The sequence below is a fragment of the Lepisma saccharinum genome, chromosome 2, assembly GCF_977018435.1.
Source record: "Lepisma saccharinum chromosome 2, izLepSacc3.1, whole genome shotgun sequence".
NCBI lineage: Eukaryota > Metazoa > Arthropoda > Insecta > Zygentoma > Lepismatidae > Lepisma > Lepisma saccharinum.
In genome coordinates this window covers 9,253,596-9,280,427 of record NC_139230.1, presented here as the reverse complement: position 1 = coordinate 9,280,427, position 26,832 = coordinate 9,253,596, and the positions used below count along the sequence as shown (strand labels likewise).

The 26,832-nt window shown below is 40.9% G+C and overlaps 1 protein-coding gene and 1 pseudogene across 1 annotated transcript; one reads left to right on the top strand and one right to left on the bottom strand.

Moving 5' to 3' along the window:
* Window positions 1-10,369, bottom strand: part of LOC145981245 (rhomboid-related protein 1 pseudogene) — a 31,639-nt pseudogene extending 21,270 nt beyond the window's left edge.
* A 6,838-nt stretch (window positions 10,370-17,207) lies between these two features.
* On the top strand, window positions 17,208-26,048 carry LOC145981237 (succinyl-CoA:acetate/propanoyl-CoA:succinate CoA transferase-like). Its single transcript, XM_083114388.1, has 4 exons — window positions 17,208-17,290; window positions 18,074-18,225; window positions 22,783-22,911; window positions 25,864-26,048. Exons 1-4 carry the CDS (start codon window positions 17,208-17,210, stop codon window positions 26,046-26,048), a joined length of 549 nt encoding a protein of 182 aa, XP_082970514.1.
* Window positions 26,049-26,832: the final 784 nt, after the last annotated feature.

Sequence of the window (26,832 nt, the reverse complement as noted above, 5' to 3'; positions counted from 1 at the left end):
CAACAACAACTTGAATTATTACCAGTTCCCCATCTCCGGCAAACTTAAATTCAACATGAATCCCGAGAACAAAGGGGAGGACAAGGTTTCCTCTGGCAAAAACATCTATCGCATCAAGCATGATAGGATGGATGCGACTACAACGTACGATGTGTCTGCTGGCGATCGCCTGTGCGTGGAGCTCTTGGACGACTACGACAAACTCATACATCTTTTTGTGGAGATGCGAATCACCTACCCTATAATAACAATGCCTAACGATATTGTTGGTCACCCCAAGCGCGATGATCACGGCGACGGGCTTCTCATGCTCGACGTCAGGGTCAAGAAGTTGCGAAGCGACCTGCAGGCCCTGTAGTCCAAGCTCAACTCCAGCCTACAGTCTCAGTGCCTGGACCCCGTACTCAAAATTGACGCCGAGCTTAAATCGCTGCTGCAAAAGTACACCAATCTCGCGTCAATAGACAACTTCGACAACTTGGCGCTGAGCATAGGCAAGCTGCAGAACGAATTTTTGAAGCTGCAGCAAGCGCAGACTTCCGATGTGGAACAGCTGAAGCGACACTTGCAGGACCAAACGAGCACCATCCAGACTGAACTGCAAAACATTATCCAGAGTGTAAAAACTCAAAATGACTACGATCGCGTAAATGCCAGTATTGCCAAATTGCACGAACAGTTTCAATGGTTCGAAATTCCTACGTTGGAAAGCATAAAGGCTGAGCTTGAAACTTTTCATGCAGCCATCAACGAAGTCAAAACTAAACTACAAACGCTACAGGACTTCATCGATAATCTACCTTCGTCCAGCGAGCTGAATGCCATTGCCCGTAGTGTTGCCAACATAAAACTTCAACTTGAGACCTACGAAGATTTCGGGAAGCTGCAAGGTACCATAGCTCATATTGAGGATGCTCTCGCTGTTATTAGAAATGATCTGGCAAACGTACACGAAGCACTGGAATCCAAACTGCCTGGCATCAGGGATACTCTGGCCAGCGTCCAACAGCAGCTCACCAAGTTGGAAAATCTAACCACCGAATCAGAGTTGTCGTATTTTCATCACTTGATCGACGACATACAGACTAAGTTGGAAACTTTGCAACAATCCACCCCCACCCAGGACGACATAACACAATTACAAGAAGGCATACGCGCTGCTCCTGTTGCCTCAGAGTTGGATGCGATGAAAAAAGCTTTGGAGTGGCTCCAGAACACGGTGGCCACCCTGCCTACCTCGCAGGAACTGAAAAGCGTGAAGAGGGTTCTCAACCGAATACTCAAATCCAACGACATAAAAAACATCAAAACCGAAATTGAATTTCTTCGGGAGTCTGTTGCAATCTTACCTACCAACCAGAACATCAGCGAGCTACATACCTTGTTTGCGGAAATTAGAACCTAGGTCCACGACCTCGCAACCCAGAGCTCCAAGTTGACACTAGTGGAAAGTGTGCAGCAGATTATCGCCAATGTGAAAGTGGAAATTGGCAGCATCGAGGCGAGCCAGGAATCGGCCATAACAAATTCAGTACTACATGAGTTAAACGAAAAATTCAAGAGGCTAATTGTCGACGTGAAGATCAAGCCTGACTATGACACTGTTGTCCGTGCTATCGAGGAACATCTGGAATCAATAAACGGTAGATTGGAGGATGTGGAGAGCGAGGTTGGAACCAATGTAAACACCCTGAACGCCAGCATCGACAATCTCAAGTCCACTGTTGTCATCAAACTGTACAGCATTCCAAACAGGGAATTTTCCTCGCTCTTCCATCCGGGTGCCAAACTCTACATGCTGACTCCTGCAAAAGCCTATCACCAGTTTTTCATCGCTGGCACACTTCAGTTCGTCAAGGTTTCATACTGGTCTTTGCCTCACGCAACCCACGACCCAACCATGACCGTGACGAACATCAGTGACGAGCCTAAAATAAGAGGAGTAGAGTTGGTCGATTTTACACACCCCGAAACTCACGAGACTGCCTATGCCGAAGATACCACTCAAATTATCGACATAGAAATAGGTGACAAACTGTACATAGAAAACCCGGCATTGTCTGCAGCCAGAAATCCCATCCAAGCTATATTCTTATTTTCGCGCAATGTCTAGGCAGGCTATTGTGAACGAGCTGCACAAAGCTGCACGGCGAAACTACAAACGACTGGCGGTAGTGACCAAAAGCATAGACGACCTGTGGGAAGCTGACCTTGTGGAAATATGCAGTGGCAACTTAAAAAATTTACATAAAATCAACAAGGGATACAAGCATCTTCTCACTGTTATAGAAACATTTTCAAAATTTGCGTGGGCTTTACCCCTCAAGGCAAAAACAGGAACCTGTGTAATGGAAGCAGTCAAAACTATTTTCGATGAAAGTGGCAGGCGACCTCGATTTCTTCAAACAGACAACGGAAAAGAATTCTTCAACTCTGTCTTTCGGAAATTTATTCAAAAACAAAATATTCAACATTACTCCACCTTTAGTCATATGACAGCCAGCATAGTGGAACGTTTCCACAGAACTCTCAAAACACGCACGTGGAAACAATTCACGCTTGAGGGGAATTACAAGTGGCTCGACATGCTTCCGGAACTTGTTAACAGTTATAATCACAGTTGGCATCGCACGATAAACATGAAACCAACTGACGTCAACAAATCTAACGAGCGACGTTTAATTTCTACGGTTTATTGTCCAAAGTACAAATTTAGAAGCAAGAAACCGAAATACAAAATTGGAGATCATGTGAGAATCAGTAAATTTAAGCGTGCATTTGAAAAAGGCTTCACTAAAAATTGGAGTACGGAACTTTTCACCATAGTTCGAGTCTTACCTGGAAACCGTCTCACATATATAATAAAAGATAATCGCGACGAAATTCTGAAAGGAAGATTTTACGAAGAGAAACTTTCTAAATCAAAATATCCCGACACGTATCTTATTGAAAAAGTATTTTCCATCGGAACGTCACGATAGGAAAAACGGCGAGCTTCTACCCGACAACGTTCGCTGTCTGATTGTTGGACCTTCTGGATGTGGAAAAACAACGTTACTTATTGATAATTTTCTTCTTGCACCCAACTGGTTAAACTGGAAGAAGAGGCACCTGTATGTTTTCTCCAAAAGTTTGGAGCAACCGAAGTATCGCCAGCTAGCTGTCGAAACTGTACGAGGGACTAGGCATAGCTATATTTGCTTCTGAAGTGATACTACTAGACTGCTGTCTCGAAAATTCGGTGGTGGTTTTTGACGATGTGATCCTGGAGAACCAGAACGAAATTCGCAATTTTTTTTACTCAGGGTCGGCACAGAGGCATGGTCTGCTTCTATTTTGCTCAGACTTTTTCCAAAATCCCCAGACAGCTACTACGAGACAATTCTAATTTTATTTGTTTTTTTCGTTAAGACTACACCAATTTAAAACACGCTTACGATGATTATGTAGGTGGGGACATAAACTACAATCAGTTTTCCAAATTTTGCTCTTCATGCTGGAACCAAGATGATTTCGGATTTGTCACAATAGACATGACGAGGAAACCCAATAACGGAAAATACAGAAACAAAATTAATAATTTTCTAAACGTTGCAACGTTACAAGAAACGTCTTGACTTATTATAAATAACTACATACAAAAAAAATGAAGCGCAAACTTGCAGACGACAACCTGCTTAGCTACCTGGCAAAACGGTTTAAGGGTTGGAAATCTGAGAATCGTGGAATTTACGAAGAGAAAAAGCGTAAAGAAATCAAAGATGTCACCGAGCAAAACGAAGAATTAATCAACGAGCTTGTGGCACTTACTGCTCGAAATTATACAATACCCACACCGATATCCAGCATTCACACTACTCCGTTCGAACTTGCTCCGGCTCCGAGACGTCAAGCCCTAGGCAGTACCTCTTCGGACAAGCTAGTCGAGCTGGGTCCGTTGGCGAGGGATTACCTAAGCACCGGGAAATTCGAAAAAGACGAGGTATTCGGATTGTACCCGACCATGGAACCCAACGAGGGTGTGGTTTGGAAAATTGGAAAATCAAAAGTCACGTTCGAGGGCGACGATGTAAAAGTTAATTTGGACGAGAAGAACAGTTGGACTAGGTATCCAGGCACCGTGGGACTGTGGGAATTTATCACTAAGAAGCAACCTAAAGATTATACAGACGAGGATTACCAAAGTTACAGAGAAATTTTGATCATGACGGACGCCCTCTACTAAAACAACGACGCGACACAGAATCGCGTGAAATCTAGCAGTGGAGAAAAGTACAGGAACCTCATCAAGCCAATATAGACCCAGCTCAAGACTGGCAGCGGTGTCAAACTCTACAATACCCTACCTAAAGAGTTTGTTTGGGTAGACGACGTAAGGAAGCTTGTAGATCGATTGCTGGTCATCGCAGGCGAAGAAATTGCAGGCAATCGCAACTTCCACAACGAGAAGTTGGGCATCATGGACATGATTAGCACCAAGCTTGCCAACTTCATTGTCAACGACAAGAAAGGTATAGGTTACCTCATCAAAATCATCAACACCCTGCCTCCCAAATTCTGGAATGTAGCCGAGGGTCGAGGTTTGGTGAACGATATTATTAACAAGATACCCTTCGAGATGCACCTGCCGGGTTACCAGTACTGCGGCCCCGGTACCAAATTCGAACAGCGACTGGAGAGAGGAGACAATGGTGTGAATCCCCTGGACGCAGCATGCAAGGACCACGACATTGCTTACAACATACACACAGATCTCGACGCACGTCACGATGCCGACAGGATGTTGGAGCATGCAGCTTTCGGGAGACTCGTCAGCAGAGATGCCTCGCTAGGTGAACGGGTTGCCGCATTGGGTACGACCATCGCCATGAACACAAAACAAAAATTAGGGTGGGGATTGTAACTAAATAACCCTTGTGAAAAAAAGCAACTTGTATAACCAACCTATCATCACTTTATTGCATTAGGGGGGCAATGCCTTACCCTTTCACGATATGTAAATAACATACTATCACCATGAAGCCCAAAGGTGTTGTTTACCAAATACCCTACGCAAAACTGAAGTCTCTCGGAGGTCTTGATGGAATGCTCACCAAAAAGCAGAGCGAGAAGAAACATTCCTGCTTGGAAAAAGGTCATGGAATGAAATTGCTGCTTAGCATTCCTCAGTTGAGGAGGTTACAAGGTTCGCGAAAGCAGCAGAAGACTGGAGGTTTCATATTCAGCATCCCGGCTATCTTGGCATCTTTGGGTGCTGTAGGCAGCTTGGCAGGAGGCAGTGCCGCCATTGCCAAGACCGTCATCGATGCAAAAAAGAACAAGACAAAGTTAGAAGAGCAGAAACGCCACAACCTGGCTATGGAGAAGAAGGGGAAAGGTGTGACCAAAAAGCGAAATAACAACCTCGAAGCTTTAAAAAATATAAAAAAAAGAAGAGCCCTTGTCCAACTTTGATATTGAATCTTTGATCGAATCGTTGGGGATCAAGCACTTCAGGGTCGTTTTCATGTCTGATTTTCTACCCTCTGTTGTGAAGAAAAAAGAGTGTGGTGTGGTTAACCTAGACAATTACGAAAATCCAGGTACACATTGGATATGCTACCTCAAAGCCAACAACAAAGCATTTGTTTTCGATTCATTCGGAGGCACGCCACCTGCTGGGTTGGTAAAGTATCTCAGTGTTGTCAACCTCTACTACAATGACGAACGCATTCAGGGTTTCGGCGATGTGAACTGTGGCCATCTCTGCGTTTCCACGCTTGTCTTCCTCTCGCAATTAAATAACCCAACGATCGAGGATTTCCAGAAAGCATTGTGCCACCTAAAGCACTATGGGAGTATTCCACCTCACAAGCGAGACTTCGTTTCTGAAACTCGCATTGCATGACGATATCATCTATTTTAAATCTATTGCTCTTCGTGCATTCTACAGCATGTACCTGATACCTAATGTGACGGTACACAACAATACCATCAAAATTGGCAGCGAAAAAATCAACATCATCCCTGGCCAGTAAAACCTGTCTACCTTGCAGGCTCAATTGCCAAGAAGTGTACTGCTGTCGCAAAATTCTGTAACTCACAGGGTGGAACTGGTGTCTGCCACGGAAACCGTAGACCTGGGTACCATCGGAGAGCTTTTGGGATTCGAGAACAACACAAAGCTCGAACCTGCCATCAAGCACATCGGTGCTAACATTCCTAAATTTCTAGCCATCGAGACTCTGAACATACATTGCAATGTGACAGAAGGTATGATCACCAAATCCTCGGACGGCATCCCAGAGAGTCACAAGCAGACAGGTATTATCGCTACATTCAAACCAAACTCTGAGTTCATGGAGCCAATTATCTATACACCCTCCCCACCGATATACTTTCCTGTATCTCGTAATCGAATAGACAACATAAAATTGGCAATTACCAACGAGAAGGGAGAGGTGGTTGATTTTGCAGGAGCCACGACCACTGCCGTCGTGAAGATTAACATACAATAAATAACCATTATGGAGCAAATCGAAAGTTACGAGTTACAGTCCTTCCCTCCCAATCGTCGCACGTTTGCCAACCTCAATGAAGCGAATCGAGAGATAGAATACGACGTGGACGTCGGGAATGGATTCATTCACCCTCACAGAGCTGATTTGTATATTAAGTTTGATGTTGTGAAGAGAGACAACGGCGAAGCATTCCTTGCCAATGCAAATTTAAGACTTGTAGATACCTATTCTCGCAGGTGGAAGTTAGAAAGCATGGCACCATCATCGATAGGGTTGACTACCCCGGGATTACCTCTACAGCTGTGGGAACACGGAAACTCTCCAAGACCGATGCAGCATACTACCAGGCAAGGGGATTCGAAGCAGGTACAAAAATCAAAACTCAAAGTCACACAGTACTGTTTCCCATGCGCCTGCTTCCTGGCTTCTTCTCCGACTACACAGAGATTATGTGGAAGGTTGGTTTGCGCGTCACTTTTCGCAGAAGCGCCAACGACAACAATGCGCTGATGCGTTACAGCACCTTGAGTGCAGACGGTTCAGCACTTCCCAACATACTACCTCATCCTGCAAAGTGCATCATCCAGCCCATGGAGCTGCGCATGCCCGTAGTAGAATACGAAACTAACTACGCTCTCAAGTACAAAGCAGACATTTTGAAGAATCTCCAAGTACCCATCCAATTTTACGGTTACCAGTGCGTGCAGAAACCTGCTTGCGGCAACCATTTTGAATTTGACTTGACCACACAGTTTAACAGCATCCGGTACGATATGCCAGAGTTTGTGGTCGTGCTCTTCCAGACAGGGGAGGACAACAACCAAGAAAAAGATTCGAGCCAGTTCGACAATTCGACAATTGCAAGATCAAGAACATCTACCTCAAAAATGGCAGGAACGAGATATTCCCGCGTGAGAACTACAACCTGAACATTGCAAACAACGACTACCTGAAACTGTACAAGGCATACACAGGTTACAAGAGAGTGACCTCCGGCAATGTGGACGTGTACTACAACCCCAATGAGTACATAGCTCGCAGACCCATGTTCGTCATTAACACATCGAAGAGAAAGCAGGTCGTTGTTAACGATCGCACCAACATCAAGATTGTCTGTGAATTCGACGATTCCTTGCCCGCCAAGACCCTGTGCAGCGTCATCCTTATTGCAAAGAAAACTTTTGTGTATGATGTCAAGAATGAAAGAGTGACCGAACAGTTTTAAGTAAAAGAATCAAAAATCGCATAATTCCATAAAAATTATACTGACCGTAGGTTCAAACATTAGATTTTTTGTTAACCTGCAACGCAGTGTCCAGGATGTACTGCGAAGAGTGGAGGTTGATAATTGAGCATACTTCATGGCACATCTTCTTACATTTGTGGAGAAGATTTTTTGAGGATAATCTGGGAAAAAATAATAAAATTAATTTTGATGTATTTTAGAAATAATCACACTTGAGCGCAAAAAGAAACTTCCTCTTTGGCCCTGCATGTGCCCCTTTTTCGTCCCGTAGGACACGGCAGGGAGTTAGTTCCGTTAAAAAAATCCCAAACCTTCACCTGTTTGCATTTGAAGATAAACACTATTGTTCTAGTATCTTGGCTATATTAAATTGGAACTTCTGTTACATGAGTTTTTTTCTTACATACTATCTACTACTTCATACTACTACATTTGAGGCATGTCTTACTAGTTTTTAGACGATAGTGGCCCCACGGGAGCGTGTGAATCCCACATTTCAGAACACATTTCTTGTCGTCGCGTGCGTCCAGGGCAACCTTTATCTCCTTGTTGGTTGTCAACACATGGTCGACACTCTGGATGCGCTGCTCCACTCCTAGAATTGGGGTCCTAGTTTGAAGAGTCTCGACGTAATCCTCGAACTTGAGGTGCTCTTGGACGACCTGCCTGCCCACACCCTTAGCTTTTTTTGTGATGGAACCCTCTGCCCGAATAGCATAGGCTTTGGCGGGAAGACAGGCAAACTCAAGAATTACATCTCCGTCCTTCTCGTCTTTGAGTTTGCCAGGCACCTTCTTGTTGCGAGCTAGGATTTTGTACTGGTTCGGCTGAGAATAGCCTGACGTGTCAAAAAGGTTCACAAAAGTTGGTACCGTGGCTATATCCCTATATGCGTCGTCCGTGCGAACGTGGTACACCAAACAATCTGTGTCCGTGTAGAGTAGGCTGATATTGTTGTTATAGTGCTGGCGTAGTATCCCATAATATATTTGAAACATACGCAGCTTGCTTAGGTCTAATACTGAGGCGCCAACATAGATTGGCTTGTTGAGCATCACCTCGTTCTTCCTCATATGCACCAGAGCAAGCTGCTCATTGTAAATAGTACGTGACTTGAATAACGGGCTTGCTACAAGCTTGCGAAATTGTGCTTTTTTTTATATTAGTCTCACATCCACACGATTTAGCACATTCTCCATGGTTTTCCCAAACACTGCGTTGTTCATTAACTTGAAGAAATCGTGATCGAAATCAGAAGTAGCGACTGTGCGGTGTTCGGTGTTAAGCTTGATGTATGGCCTCAACCATGGAGAATGGACGAACATTAGAACTCGATGTACTGTGCGAACGGTAACCCCTTGCTTCATCAACCACCGGAGGTTTTGGTAGTGCAGAACATAACGCTCTTTGGGCTTGAAGTCCATGACGAGCTTTGGTTGGATTGAGCCAGGCGGGCATTTGAATTCCGGGGCTGGCGGAAGGTCGCAGAAAAAATCCTGCAGCTTCTCGGAGAACTCAAGGTCCACCTCGGCAAAAAACCCGTATTCCACATCTCTGAAACCTTCAACGTCAAATTTGGAGGGATCAGCCCACATTAACCCTCTGGAGGGGAGTGACAGCATCATGGAGTGTCCGTAGAGGTTGTTGACGTCTGTGTACATGATGTAGCTGGACGGTTAGGAGGGGTCGTAACCGGTGGCCATGTGGTGATTGTTGGCGTGCGAGTGTCGCTGCGACACCTGGACCATTCCACCCCGGACGGCACGTTCTACAAACAGTATCATGTCCACGTCCGAAAGAAGCTCAAGCCTGACTTTTGTAACAAGGAGCATGGCCGACCATGCCAGTCCAGGAAGCCTGTAGAAGTATGCAGGGTCCAGCTTGTAGATGGTCTTCACAGTTGCACGAAACGCCTGGATCACATCAGCGAGGAGTCCCCAAGATTTTGGCAATCCAGCTCGCGCCACATGGACTGAGCATGGTTGTAGTCGTCATCAGAGATGCCTGAGCCTCGCAGCTTGCTGTAGAACTTCGCTCGAGGAGGCAGCGACTTCTCCTCAAACTTGGTAGAGTCGGTGATGTATTCGTAGGGGTAGACCCCCTTACACCTGAAGAGACGGGCGTCCAAGTTCGGAAAGATGGCAGAAGTGATGAGCATTTGTTCGTCGCTGAGATTTTTCGCCAGAGCATCGAGGCTGGCCGGGAGGAACCTCAGGGAGTCGAGGAAACGAAGTTCGATGCGAGAGCCTGATTCTGGGATTCGCACCCACTTGCTCAAGCTAATATAACGCTCCTTGTTCTGCGCCAGGACGTTGATTCGCATGTCGTCGTACCCAAGATGTAGCACCAGATGGTGGAAATCGTACCCCGAGCCATTGTGGAAAAACACAGGGATGAAGCGCGGGTCCCGGGTCAACAAATTACACCGGTTGCACCAAGGATCAATGTATTTGCCGTTGAAGTGGTCATGATGTTGAACTTTACGGTTGTTGGTGCTAAACTCACAGGTGCACACAGAACAGGTAGTAGCCTTCTTGTGCTTGATTTTGTCGTCACGAGACAGCGATTTCATAGACTTGGGGGTCCACAGGAACTTCCCTATCTTGTTGGCTTCCACAACCATCCTCTCTAGAAAGTGTTTGACTGCGTCGGGACCGCGATACACATAGGGCTCGGGATAAACATGTCGATCTCGCCACACCACAACATAAGCAAAACTCGAGGCCTCGTGGACTTGGTAAGGGGTAGTAGAGGAAACTTCGAGATTGGGATCGCATGTGGACATAAATTTGAGGAAGGCCTCGAAATCGGCGATGACGATAGCAGGGTGCTCTACCATGGCACTGTGCGTGTGAAATGTTTCTACAGTACCAGGTTTGGGCAAGACTGCCACCCCCCGCTCGTTGTTACTGCAGTAGAGCTTGTGGCGAGCGAGCTTCTCGGCAGCGATGTTGGAACCTCGAACATGTTGGTAACTGCGTTGATCCTGTCCGTCGAACATTGACAAGCACCTGCGACATACCTCGACGTGGTGACTATCACTGCTCCGTTGGCTCGAAACAAGTCTGGAGAGGGAACGGATGAGGGTGTAGTGATGGTGAGTTTCATTCTTGATGAGTAGGAAATGGATTTCTAGACCATTATTGTTGTCTACATCGCTTACCCGAATAGAGTATACTTTGTTTTTCATCTCCATGAGGCCATAACCATTGATAGCCAACTGCGGGTTGTGTGTACGGGCCTCGAACTTGCGAATATCCGAGACCTCCACAGGGTAGTCGATCCAAACCATCGCATCTTACAGCTCTGGCTCGTACTGCTTGTAGTGGTTAGCTCGGTGTGGTTGTTGTTTCCAGTGGACAGGATGCAACGCTGCAAGCACCGACCAGAGAAAGCACTTGGCGTCACTGTTCTGAATATTCAGGACAGCCTTCTTTGCCGCAATGGTAGGTGGTAAGGGGACGTAGCTGGACGCGGAGAGAGGCACAAACTTGTTGAGTTTGATTCACAGTTCGTGAGGTTCACCACACAGCGAACCTCCTGAGCCCACAGCTTGATGTTCCTCCTGCTTGGCCACCAGCTCCTCGGCAAACTCGTTGTAGATGACCTTTAGGTTTTAGCGTCTTCGCCTTGGTATTGTGGTAAAAGCTATAAATTTCATCAGACGGCTTCTTGTATTGGCAACATAGCGATGCGTAGAATTTAGTGGAGTGCGTTGCAAGCGCATCGCTGAGGATGGAAATAATTTTGGCTTGCTCGTTCTCCAAAAAGTTACGTACGTCACATGAGCGCTCCGAAGTAAGGACAAAGTCCTCTAACAAACGCTCGAAAGCAGACTGGTTCGCTTTCGCCACAGGCTTGACACGTTTGGCGGATGGTGGTGAGTCGGCTTTCGCTTTCCTCTTGGTCGAGCTGGTCGACGGTTGTGGGACAGGTGCTCCGACGACTTTGCATGTTGTTATATGCCTTTTCAGATTACCAATAGTGATATGTTTATCGCACCTGGGACATGGTTCTGTAGTGGACACATGCTTACCAGGTACACAGGTACGGCAGTGTCTTTCGAAATTTTTACTTGAAACACCAGTTTCACACATAGGGCAAATTTTCACAGATTGCATCTTGTTGAAAATATTTGTGGGTATGTTATTTTATGGACATGCTATTCTTGCTCCTTAATCAATCCTGTAAATAAATAAGAAAAAATGTTTGTGTATAGAAAACACAAAAAATATTATGTGTACATAATTATATTTAAGTTTTTCTACCAAACAATCTCTTTCTAACCCTCAGTCCTCTTGGCGTATGAAGTATAAATCATAATTTCAGAAAACAGAGTTATTTCCGGTCGCCATTTTTTGAAATCAAACCATAAGTATTATTTATGTTTAAAGTATTCGTCGAGCAATAGCAGATAGAGCAAGAATCGTTTTCCTACAACCCATAGTTTATGAATTACAAGACATCTTAGAAATTACATCTTGAATTTTTAATCCAAAATAACTCGAAAACAGCAAGCCCTAATCATCATCCCTCCAATAGGTTGTAGAGTACTTCTAATTTTTTTATCGAATGCTATTAACATTTTCGAATTAGGGTAAAAACTAAGCCAGCAAATCAAGTTTATCAAAAAATAAAAAATTGTCTGTATTTCCGAAACTTGAGGGGGTAGAATCAATTTTATTTGCTAGTCGAATCTTTCTCGTCGAATCCTATCCAACAAACCTAAAATCATCATCCTAGCTCAATTAGGAGCCAAGAAAATCAATGTCTTGGAAAACGTCTTAAGATATTTGTCTTAAGAAAATTTTCTTGACAGACCGGAAGTAACATCTTGACAAACCGGAAGTCGACTTTCTTAAAGTTTAAGATATTTGTCTTAAGACGTTTTCCAATACATTGATTTTCTTGGCTCCTATGGGACCTAGAACCATGTAACTTTGGTTTATGTGTATACTATTGTTTTTCCTACATATTCACTCACCTTACCACCCACCCGAACAAAAAAAATTCTCCCCTTATTAACACTGCACCACCACCACTATAGCCAGTTAGCGTCACCAACTCTTCTTCATCTTACTGCATACTTATCATCTTAGAAGTCTTCGCTGTCAATTCCTATTTGTAGGTTAGCCTCGCCTCTGAAATATCATATGGCAAAATTTTAAAAAAAAGGTTTGTTTAGCGACTAGTCAGTGTTGCCAACTCCTATTTGGAGGTTAGCTTCGCCTGTAAAACATCATATGGTGAAAATGTATTGGGCTGGGTTGGCAACACTGCGGCTCACTTGGAGTTGGTCAAGCGGGTAATTATATCTCACTAGGCCGTATCAGTGTTGCCAACTCCTATTTGTAGGTTAGCTTCGCCTGTAAAATATCATATGGTGAAATTTTCGTGGGCTGGCAACACTGTGGCTCACGTGATGTTGGAGAAACAGGCATTTATTTGCCATGAAAATTGCACTAAAATATCGTTGAACACTATAAAATCCACAAAAAACTCGTCATAAAAGGCTATCACTGAGGTTAAATCTTAAAAAAAAAATCGGCTCACTTGATATTGGTCAACCGGGTTGATTCTACTACTCAGATCTAAAATATCTAGGATCCTTAGACAGTGTTGTCACTAGAGACAACAGGAGAAGAAAAAATCTTGTTTGAGTAGAGGTCATGGAATGAAATTAAATCTTAGTACACCTCAGTTGAAAAGATTGTAGAGTTCTAAAAAACTCACTGTTGGATTCATACTTAGTGTTCTAGCTATTTTACCAGCTCTAGGTGCTCTGGGGAGTCTAGCAGGAGGTGGTGCAGCTGTAACAAAAACAGTTATTGACGCAAAGAAGAACAAAGCTGAAGTAGAAGAGAAAAAACGTCATAATCTGGCAATGGAGAAGAAAGGCAAGGGTATAAATGCTTTGTGAAAATATAAAAAAATAGAACCATTATCCAACTATGATATTGAAAATATGATTAAGTTATTGAAAATTAAACACTTCAGAGGTGTTTTCATGTCAGATTCTCTACCTATCAAGGGACCACATGAAATAGAGTTTGGGGTAGTTAATTTGGATGGTTTCAAAAATCAAGGCACCCACTGGATTTGTTTTTACAAATAAGCTAATATTGCTTTTGTTGTTGATTCTTTTGGTGGAATACCACCATCAGGCTTAGTTAGTTATCTTAATGCTTCTAATGTAGTGCTGCCTCCTAGAGGAAGAAGAAGCAAGCTACTGTTGCTAGACAAGAGTCTGTGCAAACAGAACCTGGAATGGGGTATGTAGTTTCGTTATAATGTAAAGTGTTACGTTGTTTTGTGAGTTCCTTAATAAATTCAGTTAATCTTGTTAATATATGTGTTTTCCATCGCACAACAATAGAGTGTGGAGTAGTCAATTTGGATGGTTTCAAAAATCAAGGCACCCACTGGATTTGTTATTACAAACAAGCTAATATTGCTTTTGTTGTTGATTCTTTTGGTGGAATACCACCATCAGGCTTAGTTAGTTATCTTAATACTTCAAATCTTTATTATAGTGACGACCATATCGAGGGTTTTGAGGATATAAATTGTGGCCACTTATGTGTTTCTATGCTGGTCTTCTTATCTCAAATAAATAAACCAACTATTGAAGATTTTCAGGAAGCATTGCGGCATCTAAAGCGTCATGGGAGTGTTTCATCTTACCAGTCAGACTTCAATACTAAAACTTACCTTACATAATGATATTATCTATCCTAAGTCCATAGCTCTACGTGCTTTCTACAGTATGTATCTTATTCCCAATATCACAGAACACAATAATAGGATAAATCTTGTTAATATATGTGTTTTCCATCGCACAACATTATGGCGCAGTCGGTAGGATGGATAGAATGAATGATAGTTTGAGCAAGGATATTCAAGTTTTGAACCAGCTATGGAAGTGTGGATTACACTAACCTTATCACGTGAAACTAATATTGTTTCGGAATCATGGTTCAGCGGACAGAACTGTCAGAATTTGACACAATTTATTTGGATATACGACAAACTTTGTCAATTAGATCATTGCTTCATAACTACAGGAAGAATCGACCGAAAGATGGGTTGGAAGCCACAATTTGTCACAAAGTTCATCGCGTTTATATACCTGAGAATTTGTTCCGGAACTTTCGATGAAGGTTATTAATCGAAATATTCGGTGAGATGTCAACGTTGTGAAGAAATCTTGCTCAATGAATCATCAACTTAGTCCTTATTAACAACACAACATTATCTATTTGTTCAATTCGAAATGTGCAAGAGCAAAACTTTTTAGGTTGGACATTATTTGTGATTTTTTACTCTTTGTTGTGTTCTGTGATTAGAGTGCATTAACTATCAAAAAAAATGGAAGTACATAAACTGGTTCATCAAACTATTATAAAATCGTTATTAGGTCGAGTATTGTTTGCTTTCAATTGATAAAGAAGAATGGCATTTACAGCTTACTGCCAATCCAGAATAATGTCACAATTATACATGTACCGAAATCGAAGTGATACTCATCAGAATGGTGCTCATTAGACCAGAGTATAATATTTATAAACTACAGAAGCTTGATTATTTTGTACTGGCGGCTCAAGAGATTTGTGGCAAGTTGAAAAGCGAAGGAAACTGGGAAGACTTTGTAGATCCCTCCTCTGGACGGCCGTTCTACAGCTCTCACTCAAGTACAACGCTGCAGGAGACGGATGAAGGCTTTCGCTACTTAGGTTTCCAGATTGTCGATATGGGTTGCTGCAAAGTGATCAGCCATCGTTTATGGGGTTCTTATGCGTTTGTTGGTACAGTGTTTACAAATGCTCCTGTCACAGATGTCAACTTGCGTCAAATCCTAGTCCAGCATGAACAAAAGTGGTGATGTGTTGTTTAGCGAATAGGTGTATAATATGTTGAATTACCAAAACCAAAAATAGTGGGTTTTTTGTATGTGCAAATGTCCAAATCACACATGGCACAAAAAACCTACCAGTTAGCCAGTTTTATTTGATGTGAAGGAATGTAGTTGACAATAAATTATTCTATCTATCTCTTCTGTAAATTCTTGTGTGTTTACAAAATGTATATTACATGATGGAAATAAATGTTGCATTTATTTTTGGGAAAAAAATTAACAAGGTTACCCGTATCTTAATCCTACCGACTGCACCATAAATGATGAGCGTTTAAAAATACGCGATGAATAATGTACAATGATTTCGGCTTCATTACTACACCAGTGTTAGAAGAAATGACTGGATCTGAATTCGACTGCGAGTGTTAAAGTTGCTCAATCTCTGTAGATATCCCTACCATAGAACGTGTCGACTCTCAGCGTAACAGTAGCGTTATCCAATCCGGAATAACGATATCTAACCAGGTACGACCTATGAGTGGATAATTTAGATGTTCCTTGCACAACATAACAGGAAGTGAGTAAGTTTATCCTGAGTGTGTAAGTTCAGCCTGTCCTTGCACTGAAAGAGCATGTTTCCCTACGCCATATGTTTCCCTACGCCATATATTTTTATAGCGGAATGGTTAATATCAGTCATTTAAAAACAGTTCTTGAATCAATCCGCTTGGAACAGAGTTACGGCAGATCCTGTATCGAGCTCACATTGAATAAACTTGCCGTTAATAAGTAAATCCTTTAACATTGGATTCTTTGATAAAGAATAATTGGACGTAGGTGACCCGATGATGTGTGAGTCACAACTGTATGAGACGACACTAGGTAACCATGTTGTTTGCTCATCAAGTGAACTTTGAGATGTTGACATCTGTAAATTTCTGTATTCACTAGTTTGCACCACGTTATTACTATTGGCCTTCTGTTTAAACTTCTCTCTCTTCCTACACCGCTTTTGCCAATGACCACGTTTCCTACAGAATGAACAAACAGAATCCTTGGCTGGACAGTTGTCTTTAGAATCATGTTTGTATGTACAGTTAGGACAGCGGTAAGTAGTATACTTGGATTAGACGAACTATAAGTATGTTGTTTTGTATGCTTGCCCCTTGCACTGTTCTTTTTTGGAAATTGGGTTGAGGTGCGTGAAACTCACCTTTACAAAGTGCGCTTTACAGATGGATCTCAAAGAGTGGTACATTCACGTTGAATTCGTCACAGGACACACAGACAACAAAACAATCCAGAAACCTGGATGATGATAGTCCACCCGGACCAGAAGGTGCGGCGGAGAACCGAAATTCAAATAACAAAGGTAAAGTGTTCCCCTGTGCTTAGCACCACGCCATGAAGGCGTATAGGGGGTGTGGATGTAACGCCCCACACTTTCTTGATCCGGTCGTGACTGGGGGTGATGTGATCAGCATCACGCCCCTGACCGCCTTTACCCCCCAGGGTTTCCCCCAGGTACCCATGTTATTCGACGCTGGGTGGGCGCCGGGGCCGCTTCCATCAGATTCCAAAATTACCCCACCTCAATCAGACTTTGATGGCCATCAACCCCAAGGAGCGGACGCTGTTCCACGACCAAGATCCACTCCTCATGTGCCTAGAAGATCAACCAGGATTAAGGTACCCCCTGACAGATACGTGTACCCTTGTTAATTTTTTTTTTAACTTTGGGAGGAATGTAGTGCTGCCTCCTAGAGGAAGAAGAAGCAAGCTACTGTTGCTAGACAAGAGTCTGTGCAAACAAAACCTGGAATGGGGTATGTAGTTTCGTTATAATGTAAAGTGTTACGTTGTTTTGTGAGTTCCTTAATAAATTCAGTTAATCTTGTTAATATATGTGTTTTCCATCGCACAACAATAGAGTGTGGAGTAGTCAATTTGGAAGGTTTCAAAAATCAAGGCACCCACTGGATTTGTTATTACAAACAAGCTAATATTGCTTTTGTTGTTGATTCTTTTGGTGGAATACCACCATCAGGCTTAGTTAGTTATCTTAATACTTCAAATCTTTATTATAGTGACGACTGTATCGAGTCTTTTGAAGATATAAATTGTGGCCACTTATGTGTTTCTATGCTGGTCTTCTTATCTCAAATAAATAAACCAACGATTGAAGATTTTCAGGAAGCATTGCGGCATCTAAAGCGTCATGGGAGTGTTTCATCTTACCAGTCAGACTTCAATACTAAGACTTACCTTACATAATGATATTATCTATCCAAAGTCCATAGCTCTACGTGCTTTCTACAGTATGTATCTTATTCCCAATATCACAGAACACAATAATAGGGTTGCAGTAGGAAATGAAAAAAATATTATTACTCCTGGTCAGTATAATCTGTCAACATTACAAGCTCATCTGCCTAGAGCAGTGTTACTATCACAAAATTCTGTTACACGCAGAGTAGAATTGGTTTCTGCAACTGAAACAGTTGATCTAGGTACACCTGGTAACCTACAAGGTTTTGAGAACACCACAAATCTTGAGACTGCCATTAAACACATAGGTGGCAATATTCCTAAATTCTTGGCCATAGAGATTCTGAACATCCATTGTAACGTGGCAGATGGAATGATTACCAATTCTGATAAGAATATACTTAGTCACAAACAACTGGAATCATAGCAACTTTCAAACCAAATTCTGATTTCATGGAGCCTATCATCTACACACCCTCCTCACCTATCTATTTTCCGTTATCCCACAATCATATAGACCACATACAGTTGGTGGTAACCAATGAAAAAGGAGAAGTAGTAGATTTTGCTGGTGCTTCTACAACAGCAATCATAGAAATTAATATATAAAATAACCATTAACATGGAGCATATTGAAAGTTATGAATTACAATCTTTTCCTCCCAATCGTCGTACATTTGCTAATCTCAATGAAGCCAATCGTGAAATTGAATTTGATGTGTACGTGGGTGACAGTTTTGTACATCCTCAAAGGACTGACTTGTATATTAAATTTGAAGTAGTAAACAATGAAAATAATGAAGCTTTTCCCTCCGCGGCAAACATAAAACTAGTAGATAATTTTGTACCACACTTGTTCTCTCAAGTAGAAATTAGAAAACATGGTACTGTGATGGATAAAATTTACTATCCTGGCATTACTTCTACAGCCATAGAAACACTTAAATATTCCAAAGTAGATGCAACATATTACCAGGCAGAGGGAATTGAATCAGGAACCAAAATTCTGACAAAAAACCACGCAGTACTATTTCCCATGCGTCTCCTGCCTGGTTTCTTCTCAGACTACAAGGATATCATATGGAAAGGTGGTTTGAGGGTCACTTTCCGCAGGGCAGCTAATAACAGTAATGCACTAATGCTTTATAGTACTTTGAATCCTGATGGTACAACATTACCCAACACCTTACCTGAAACAGCCAAGTGTATAATCAAGACCATGGAGCTAAGAATACCAGTAGTAGAATATGAAACTAATATTGCCCTCAAATACGAAGCAAATATTCTAAAAAAATTCCACAAGTTCCTATTGGATTTTACAGTTCCCAGTGTGTCCAAAAGCCAGCCTCTGGTGGACATTATGAATTTGACGCCACTAATCAGTTCAGTAGTATACAGTATGATATGCCAGATTTTGTAATTGAGTTGTTCCAGACTGGGAGAGAGAGCAGTCAAGATAAAGATTCTAGCAAATTTGATAATTGCAAGATTAAAAATATTTATCTTAAAAATGGACGTAATGAGATTTTCCCCCGTGAAAATTATAATCTGGACATAGCTCAATATAATTTTCTTAAATTATATTAGGCTTACACTGCTTACGAGAGAGTAACTGAAGGAAACATAGATGTATACTACACTCCTAGTGAATTCAAGGCACACAGACCAATGTTTGTTATTAACACATCAAAAGGAAAACAAGTGGTAGTCAATAACAGAACTAATATCAAAATTGTATGTGAATTCCATGAGCCTCTGCCTGACAATACTTTATGTAGTGTTATTCTTATTGCAGAGAAAACTTTTGTTTATGATGTGAAGAATGAAACAATCACAGAACAATTTTGGTTGTCAAAACTCTCTTGATTGTTAATATTATTTAGATCCAAATATTATAAAATCAAACTCTTAAATAAGAGTATATAATAAGTAACATAGTTGTAGTATTTACTAGATCGGAGCAAATGGACGGGTAAAAATTACAGTGGTCACTTTTTTAAAGAAAACACTTAGACATAGAAACCAGATAGAGATAAGTTAATCTGTTAACAGAGAACGTGAACTAAATCAGAGATTTATTCAACTGTCAACACATGAGAGTTTAAGGTCTTGTAATAAAGGAAACAGCTGTTGCGTTGATCAGCAAAGTACTGTGAGTCAGACTGTTTTTTTTTTCTTTTTTAACAAAGTGACTTACACCACTGTAACTTTAACCCGTCCAAATATGAGTATCTAAAAAATAACTAGTAATCAAGTAGTGTGTAGTTTTTTCATACCTAAGAAACCACCTCGACACTATTCTCAAACAAAACTAGCCACCAGTCGTTATCAAATCACGCTCCGACGCCATGGGTCCCGGGTTCGAATCCCGCTCAGGCTTGGTTGTTTGTGAATGTCCATTCATAAATTTCATCATTTCATCGCTCATCCCCATCTTCGCAAATTAGCCAAGAGGCACAAAACGCGAAGTGAAATAAACTAAATCAATCAATCGAAACTAGCCACCTGCTTCGAGCATAACCCCAAGTATACTATCAACCAATCAGCAGTGTGTCACATGACTCTAAGGGTAGAATTCCCAAGCTAGATATTCAAAAATTTCAGCTCTTGTTAATCACCTTAGTAGGAGGGTCCTAGCATGGTTGGGCATTTTGCTACATGTATAGATTAGTTAAATCCACCAGAAGATATGAAAATATAGCTTAATTTTGGCCAAAATAGGCTATGATATCAAACGGTGCCTTGGCCTATTTGAGTGTTGTAAAAAACTGTCCGTTGTAACATTGCGACCTTGATTCAGGAAGGGTTTCATAAGCTGCAATACAACATATTCCCCAAGGGACTGCCCTTCTGGTCGATTCTCTTCTTTTCCAAAGTAGGGGAAGGAGTTACAAACATAATTATGTTTCAGTATCAACTGCAACCCAAAACTTTAATCCATATTTATCAGGTTTACTGCTCATAAATTGAGTAAAGCGGCATCGTGTTTTCCTGGTAAAAGCTGCTCGTCAATTGTTACGTTGTCTGTAACAACTCAAACAATTGTTGATAAATTTTCTCCAAACTTCTGACACGAGCGCAAATGTATCGGTCAAGATTCTTTCGTTTCGAGATGACTTTTCATCGAAACGCAAGTATCTCAGTATCTCCTTGTAGCGATCCCTTGGCATTGTGTCTCGGAAGAAGCTGACTCCCCAACTTTGAGACCACAGATCTTCGACTGATATCCCTTTTGCACAATAAACACCTCTTACATACATCAAAGAGATTGCAGCTTGCAGTTCCTCCAATGTTAGGCGCCATTCCTGTGTTCCAAGCTGGCGTCTTACCTCTATTTGTGTACATTTTCGGATTAGACGTAACATGGATTCATCAAACAGAAGGCAAAAAGCACTTGAAATTTCTCCTGCACAAATACGTCGTTTGGCGTTGCTTGTAGGTCCACCATGTTCATTCAGTACATTCACGGCAGCTTTCCTGCGTGTCACCGGAATATGACCCTTGACTATCTCCCAAACAGAACTGTATCTTCCCAACCAAACCTTCTTTTCACTAACCCGAGCATCTCCTCCTGCCTCTTTTCTGCTGCAGGAAGACGTTGTTGCAACTGTTTCAATGGGCATGTCATCTTCTCGGTCACATACCACTGCATCCTCATCCGAAGATGATGATAGAGGATAGGGTAGTATTTAGGACCTGATCCTCCAGAATCTTGACTTGAGTACCCCCCTTCTTCCTCAATAGCTCGAGAAAGCTTTCAATTTGCTGCGAAGACAACCCACGCTTATACGACATCCTCTCAAGTCAAGTACTCACTGATGAATGTAAGATTGAAGAACAAAGCAATTTGCTAGCTCAAATCGAAACACCTGCATTACTAGTAAAAGGAACCCGCGACCAACAATGAAGTAACAATCGTTGCACGTGTACAAACATGTAAAGAAAGAGAAGTTAGCTTTCGAACAATGAAAATAACAATAACACAAGCCTACAATCGGGCATTCCAATGATTTTCTTATGATGGTCAAAATGACCGTTCGTCGTCGTTCTAGGGTAATGTACTCATACAGCCCATATCTTGGATTTTTTTTTTTAAACGGCTTACATCCATCGAAAGGAGATATAAAATTATGAAAAGTCAAGTACATTGAGAATGTTTGCGCAAAAAGTAAAAGAACCGCTCCCGTTGTTCTAGTGTTAACGAAATAAACCATATGTTTTAGACTTATTTTTCTGTTAGGATTATAAGTATAAATAAATACAATTTCAGTAGTTAGTTAACTATGTAACTCTTTAGCCTGTGCCAGTATCTTGAATCTAAGGGGATGCTTATGGGATGCAGAACTTAACCATGAGGGGTACAAACTGTATTTCTTTGAAAAAAAGTATTTGCCACATATTTTATCTTGTAAAGCTGCAAGTCCCTACTGACACTGAAGCATACAGGTTTGTTTGTGCATCTGTTACGATGAATACATAGCAACTTTTGCAATGTTAACTTACCTAACATATTACAGTATATACTATAATAACCAAATAATCGAGGAAAAATATAAAGGATAATTGAGAATTTTTTTAAATAATTTATGTAAGAGATTAACAAAAACAGAAAGAGAGATAAAAGTTCATTACTGCTTTAAAACGAATTGTTGTATTATTTCTCAGAGGCTAACTGGGACTGGACCTATGTTTCAATGAACTTTCCTGTGAAACCTTGAAACTGTAAAACATTCTTCCATGATTTAATATTGTTAATATTATTCTTGCCATCGAGAACAAATTTGGGCCTGTGTAAGTATTCCCTCGCACCCTCCCCCCTTCCTGGCAATACCTATGCATCTTAGTATCATGTACAAATGAATGATCTGTTTTTAGAACTATGGTTTTTGAAAATAGGTAATTTTCTCTTTTAGGTTTTGGTGGTCAGGTGGATTTCATCAGAGGATCTGCAGAGGCCCTTGACGGCAAGGGTAAACCCATTATTGCATTGACCTCAACAACGAACAAGGAGGAAAGCAAAATTTCCCCAACTCTGAAACTCGGTAAGTTACATACTTCAGCAGTGAATGTGCTTAATTAAATACAGAACATTGTGACATGTTAATTTGTAATTAGCAGACGTCAGATTTTTTGTAGTCTCTTAAATACGTTTACTATCCGTGACAAAAATATTGAGCCCTCTGTTTACGTGCTTGTAAAATTGTACACGATTAGGGGGGAATAAAATCAAATATACCTCATTGGAAAGATAGAAGTGTCTACTTTTAGACAAAATAAAGACAAATTGATTTTAGCTCTGTCTGTTCTCTATTCAACCAAAAATGTTCATAAAAGTGTAGTTTTTTTGTGTTTTTTTTATGTAAGTCGAAAAAGAAGCATATCCAAATGATGAGCATGGAATAAAAATCAAATTTCCATGCCTCATCTTTTCATATTCTGCAAATTGAAAATGACAGACAGAATTGTTTTGTTGGCAACCGGTTCGCGCCTTTTCCTTCTCGTTGCTATGACGAAGTGCGCTTTGTTGCGACATGCCGCTGGCAGCCCTTTAAACTCTGCATTCAGACAGCAGCTTTGACACGGAAAGTAAGCCGAAAGTTTTGGTTACAAAGCAAATTGTTGTACACAGCGAATCATTGTTCAGGTACTGAAATTGACGAATGCAAATTTATTTTATCACTCTTGTGTTCTAACCATTAATTATTGCCTGAACTCGCACACATACATAACATCTCTTACATGCTCTTTTTCTTTCCTGTTTTCCTTTGTTATGAAGTTGCTATACATCGCAGGAACGTTATTTTTTTTATATACAGAGGAGACTGCGAAGCCAGAAGTCACGGGTTCAAATATTTGTTAAGATCTTTTATCGCCTTCATCAAATCGTGTTCTTCGTTGCACTTACTCTGTTGAAATGAGCAACATAAAATGATACAGATACGGAGAAAATGACGTTCGTATAAAGATTGGAAAAAGCTAGAAAATGTAACAAAACTAAAGTATACAAAGAAAATGTATTTCATTCATAATATGACAAAGTGTTTATTCATTATTTAACACTGCTACAATGCTTTGGATCGGATGAACGGAACGCACTTCCAATATTCCTGCAGGTCGTGTAGCGAGGTGGCAATGCTGTGCAAGTCACGTGCAGCCCACGGAGTCTGAGATTGGCCTCATCTCGCCATACGTCATTCGCGCGTTTTCCATATTAGGAGTAGTCGATAATAATTTATATCTGTGGTCATACTTGAGATACACACGTTAAACTTCTGGATTTGGATCAAATGTGTCATATGAACGGCTTTTTACAATTTCCTTGAATTTGCAATTATGCATGTCAAGATTGCACATTTGCCTAAAATTTCAATTTTTGAAGAATCTAGTGAAGATCTTCATTTGACTTTTTCCACACAAGTGGAAAATAATCCGTCTTTAAGTACAAAAAAATCTCAATTCTATATCAATAGTTAATTATGAACTGTATGATGTTAAGTTCCCTGTTCTTGCAAAATGTTCTTGTAAATTTTTCATTATAAAAAGAAAATGCAATGAAGAATAATTTTCAGATGACGCTTATTAAAAATACACACTTGAAGCTTTCCAATGAGGTATATTTGACTTTTTTCCATCTACGGAATACAATTTTACAAGCACGTAAACAGAGGGCTCAATATTTTTGTCACGGACAGTAGGTTCTAAATTGCCTAAAATAGGAGCTCCCAAATTATTAATGCTGTCTAAAACCACTAAATAAGCTACTAAAATAGGCTAAACAAGACTGAAAGAATTCAGAATTTTTCCCCAGTTGCCCTTATAGTCCTTGACTTCTTTAAACGTCCTCAGTTTCCCCAATCAGAGAGAAAACTACTGCAGTAAATCTTGTGGTGTAGCACACACCAGCAAAAGAAGGCTAGTTCGGAGTTGCCAAGAATCTTGCCACTTCCTCTCCCTACCACAGGACAAGTAGAAGGTGGAAGTTTTTCCCTTGATCCCTTGAACATTTTTTGAGGGTTGCGAAAGATTCAGTCCAGTCCCTTTCTTTTGTAACCTTCATGGAACTGCACAATCAAAATATACTGTATCTGTTATTAGACCTGCTTGTTGCTGTACACATTTTTTGGAAGCTTTGTTGCATTCTCTGTTCGTTAATGGCACCAAAGGAAGAGGTAGAACTTATGAAATGTAGTGCAGTTCTGATTATTGGTTCAATAATTATGGTACACAAGCTCTGTTTTCTTCTTATGAATGTTTTGACACTGAATGTTTTTCTCTGAAGATATTGCATTGCATTAAATGTCAAGGAGGAGCAGCCATAACAGAAAGTACATTAAATTGGATATATATTGTGTCCGTTACTCAACAAGGCTTGTGTGAAGATATTAACATGATTCATAGAACACAAATTAGTGCTTAATCTACTTTACGGAACAATGAATTTAGCACAAAGATTACAATCTTTGCACGGCAGATATTTTGAAGTTCGGTAATATTTCAGAACACCTCTACTTGCCTATTTCATGAATTAAAAAGTAGGTTATCATGATGGATGTGGTAAACGTGATTTAAGTATTACATACATGAAGTTTCGTGTTTCCGCATTGCACAATTGGATAGTTTTTTCGATTACTCACTACCTTCATTGTGCAACGTGGAAACACGAAACTTCACATAGGTATCATGTTTGGGCAAGAGAGTTATGTTAATGAGAAGATGGTTGTATGAAAAGAGTGCAACTGGCCTCTTTAGGATTTAGTATGGCACACTGTGAGACATTCTAATCCTGGACAAATGCTACTTAAATAAAGTGTATATTCTATTGATTAGACGTAGTGAAAAATATTTCTGTGAAACTTATAATTTACCTACATATTGTGATACCGAACATAACCCATCAGTATTGTGACCTTACCTTACCACTCTTCGAAGACTCCTCTCCCAGATCTCAAGAACTCTTATGAGAGGTTTTGCTTAATGCATTAATTGTCTCGCAGGTGCGGGTGTTGTGACCACAAGAGCACATGTTCACTATGTTGTCACCGAGCACGGAATCGCATATCTGTTTGGTAAGAGTCTGCGCCTGAGAGCATATGAACTTATCAAGATAGCTCACCCAGACCATCGAGAGACACTGGAAAATGATGCATTTGAGAGGCTGAAGGTGATGCCTTCCCCATAAAGACCTCAGATGGATAAACCTAAGCAAACAAATAGGAAAAAAGACATTGACCATGGAAGACATTGACGAAAAATAAAATGCTTTCGTGGGAGAAAAGCCAGACAAGAAGACGCAAAACATCTTGGCAATGGAAGCCATGTGAAATAAATTCATACGACAGCTATAAATTAAACCATAGGATCTTATGATCTGGATCTGCTGCAAAAACATGGTCATTCAGAAAGCTTGGCAAAATTTCTTTCCACAGGAGCTCCATTGTTGAAATGACATGAAAAAAGCTAAGGAGCCCTTCCAGTGCCTCAAAAAATGGAAATAAAAACCTAGAACTTGACAGTGTACAGTGGCCAGTGTTGCAAGTCGTATGTTGTTCAGAACAATAGCTTTATACCACATTGGTAAGTTTTTATAGCTCGTTGTCGTTAACAAATTGAGTCCAGCAGCACTATAAATCCTTTATATTTTTTCAAAGTGTAGAATTGTAAAATTTAATATAATTGTTTTGTGAAGAATTGATAGAAGGAAAACAAATCATGAAATACTCACAGCAGTAAGAATTGGAAAAAAAATGTACATGCTACTAATATATGTGTAATTAATTCTCTACAATTGCTACAATAAAAGTGAAGAATTAGTGTTTCCTTTTTTCATTTGTGTGTGTTTGTGAACATTTGAGCAATTAAAAGTTCATGATATAAAAACTGCAAGCAGAATAAAGTGTAAATACAGATAGGATAACTTCTGAAAAGATTCTCTCAGGCTATCGACCAGGTGATTTATGGAAAAG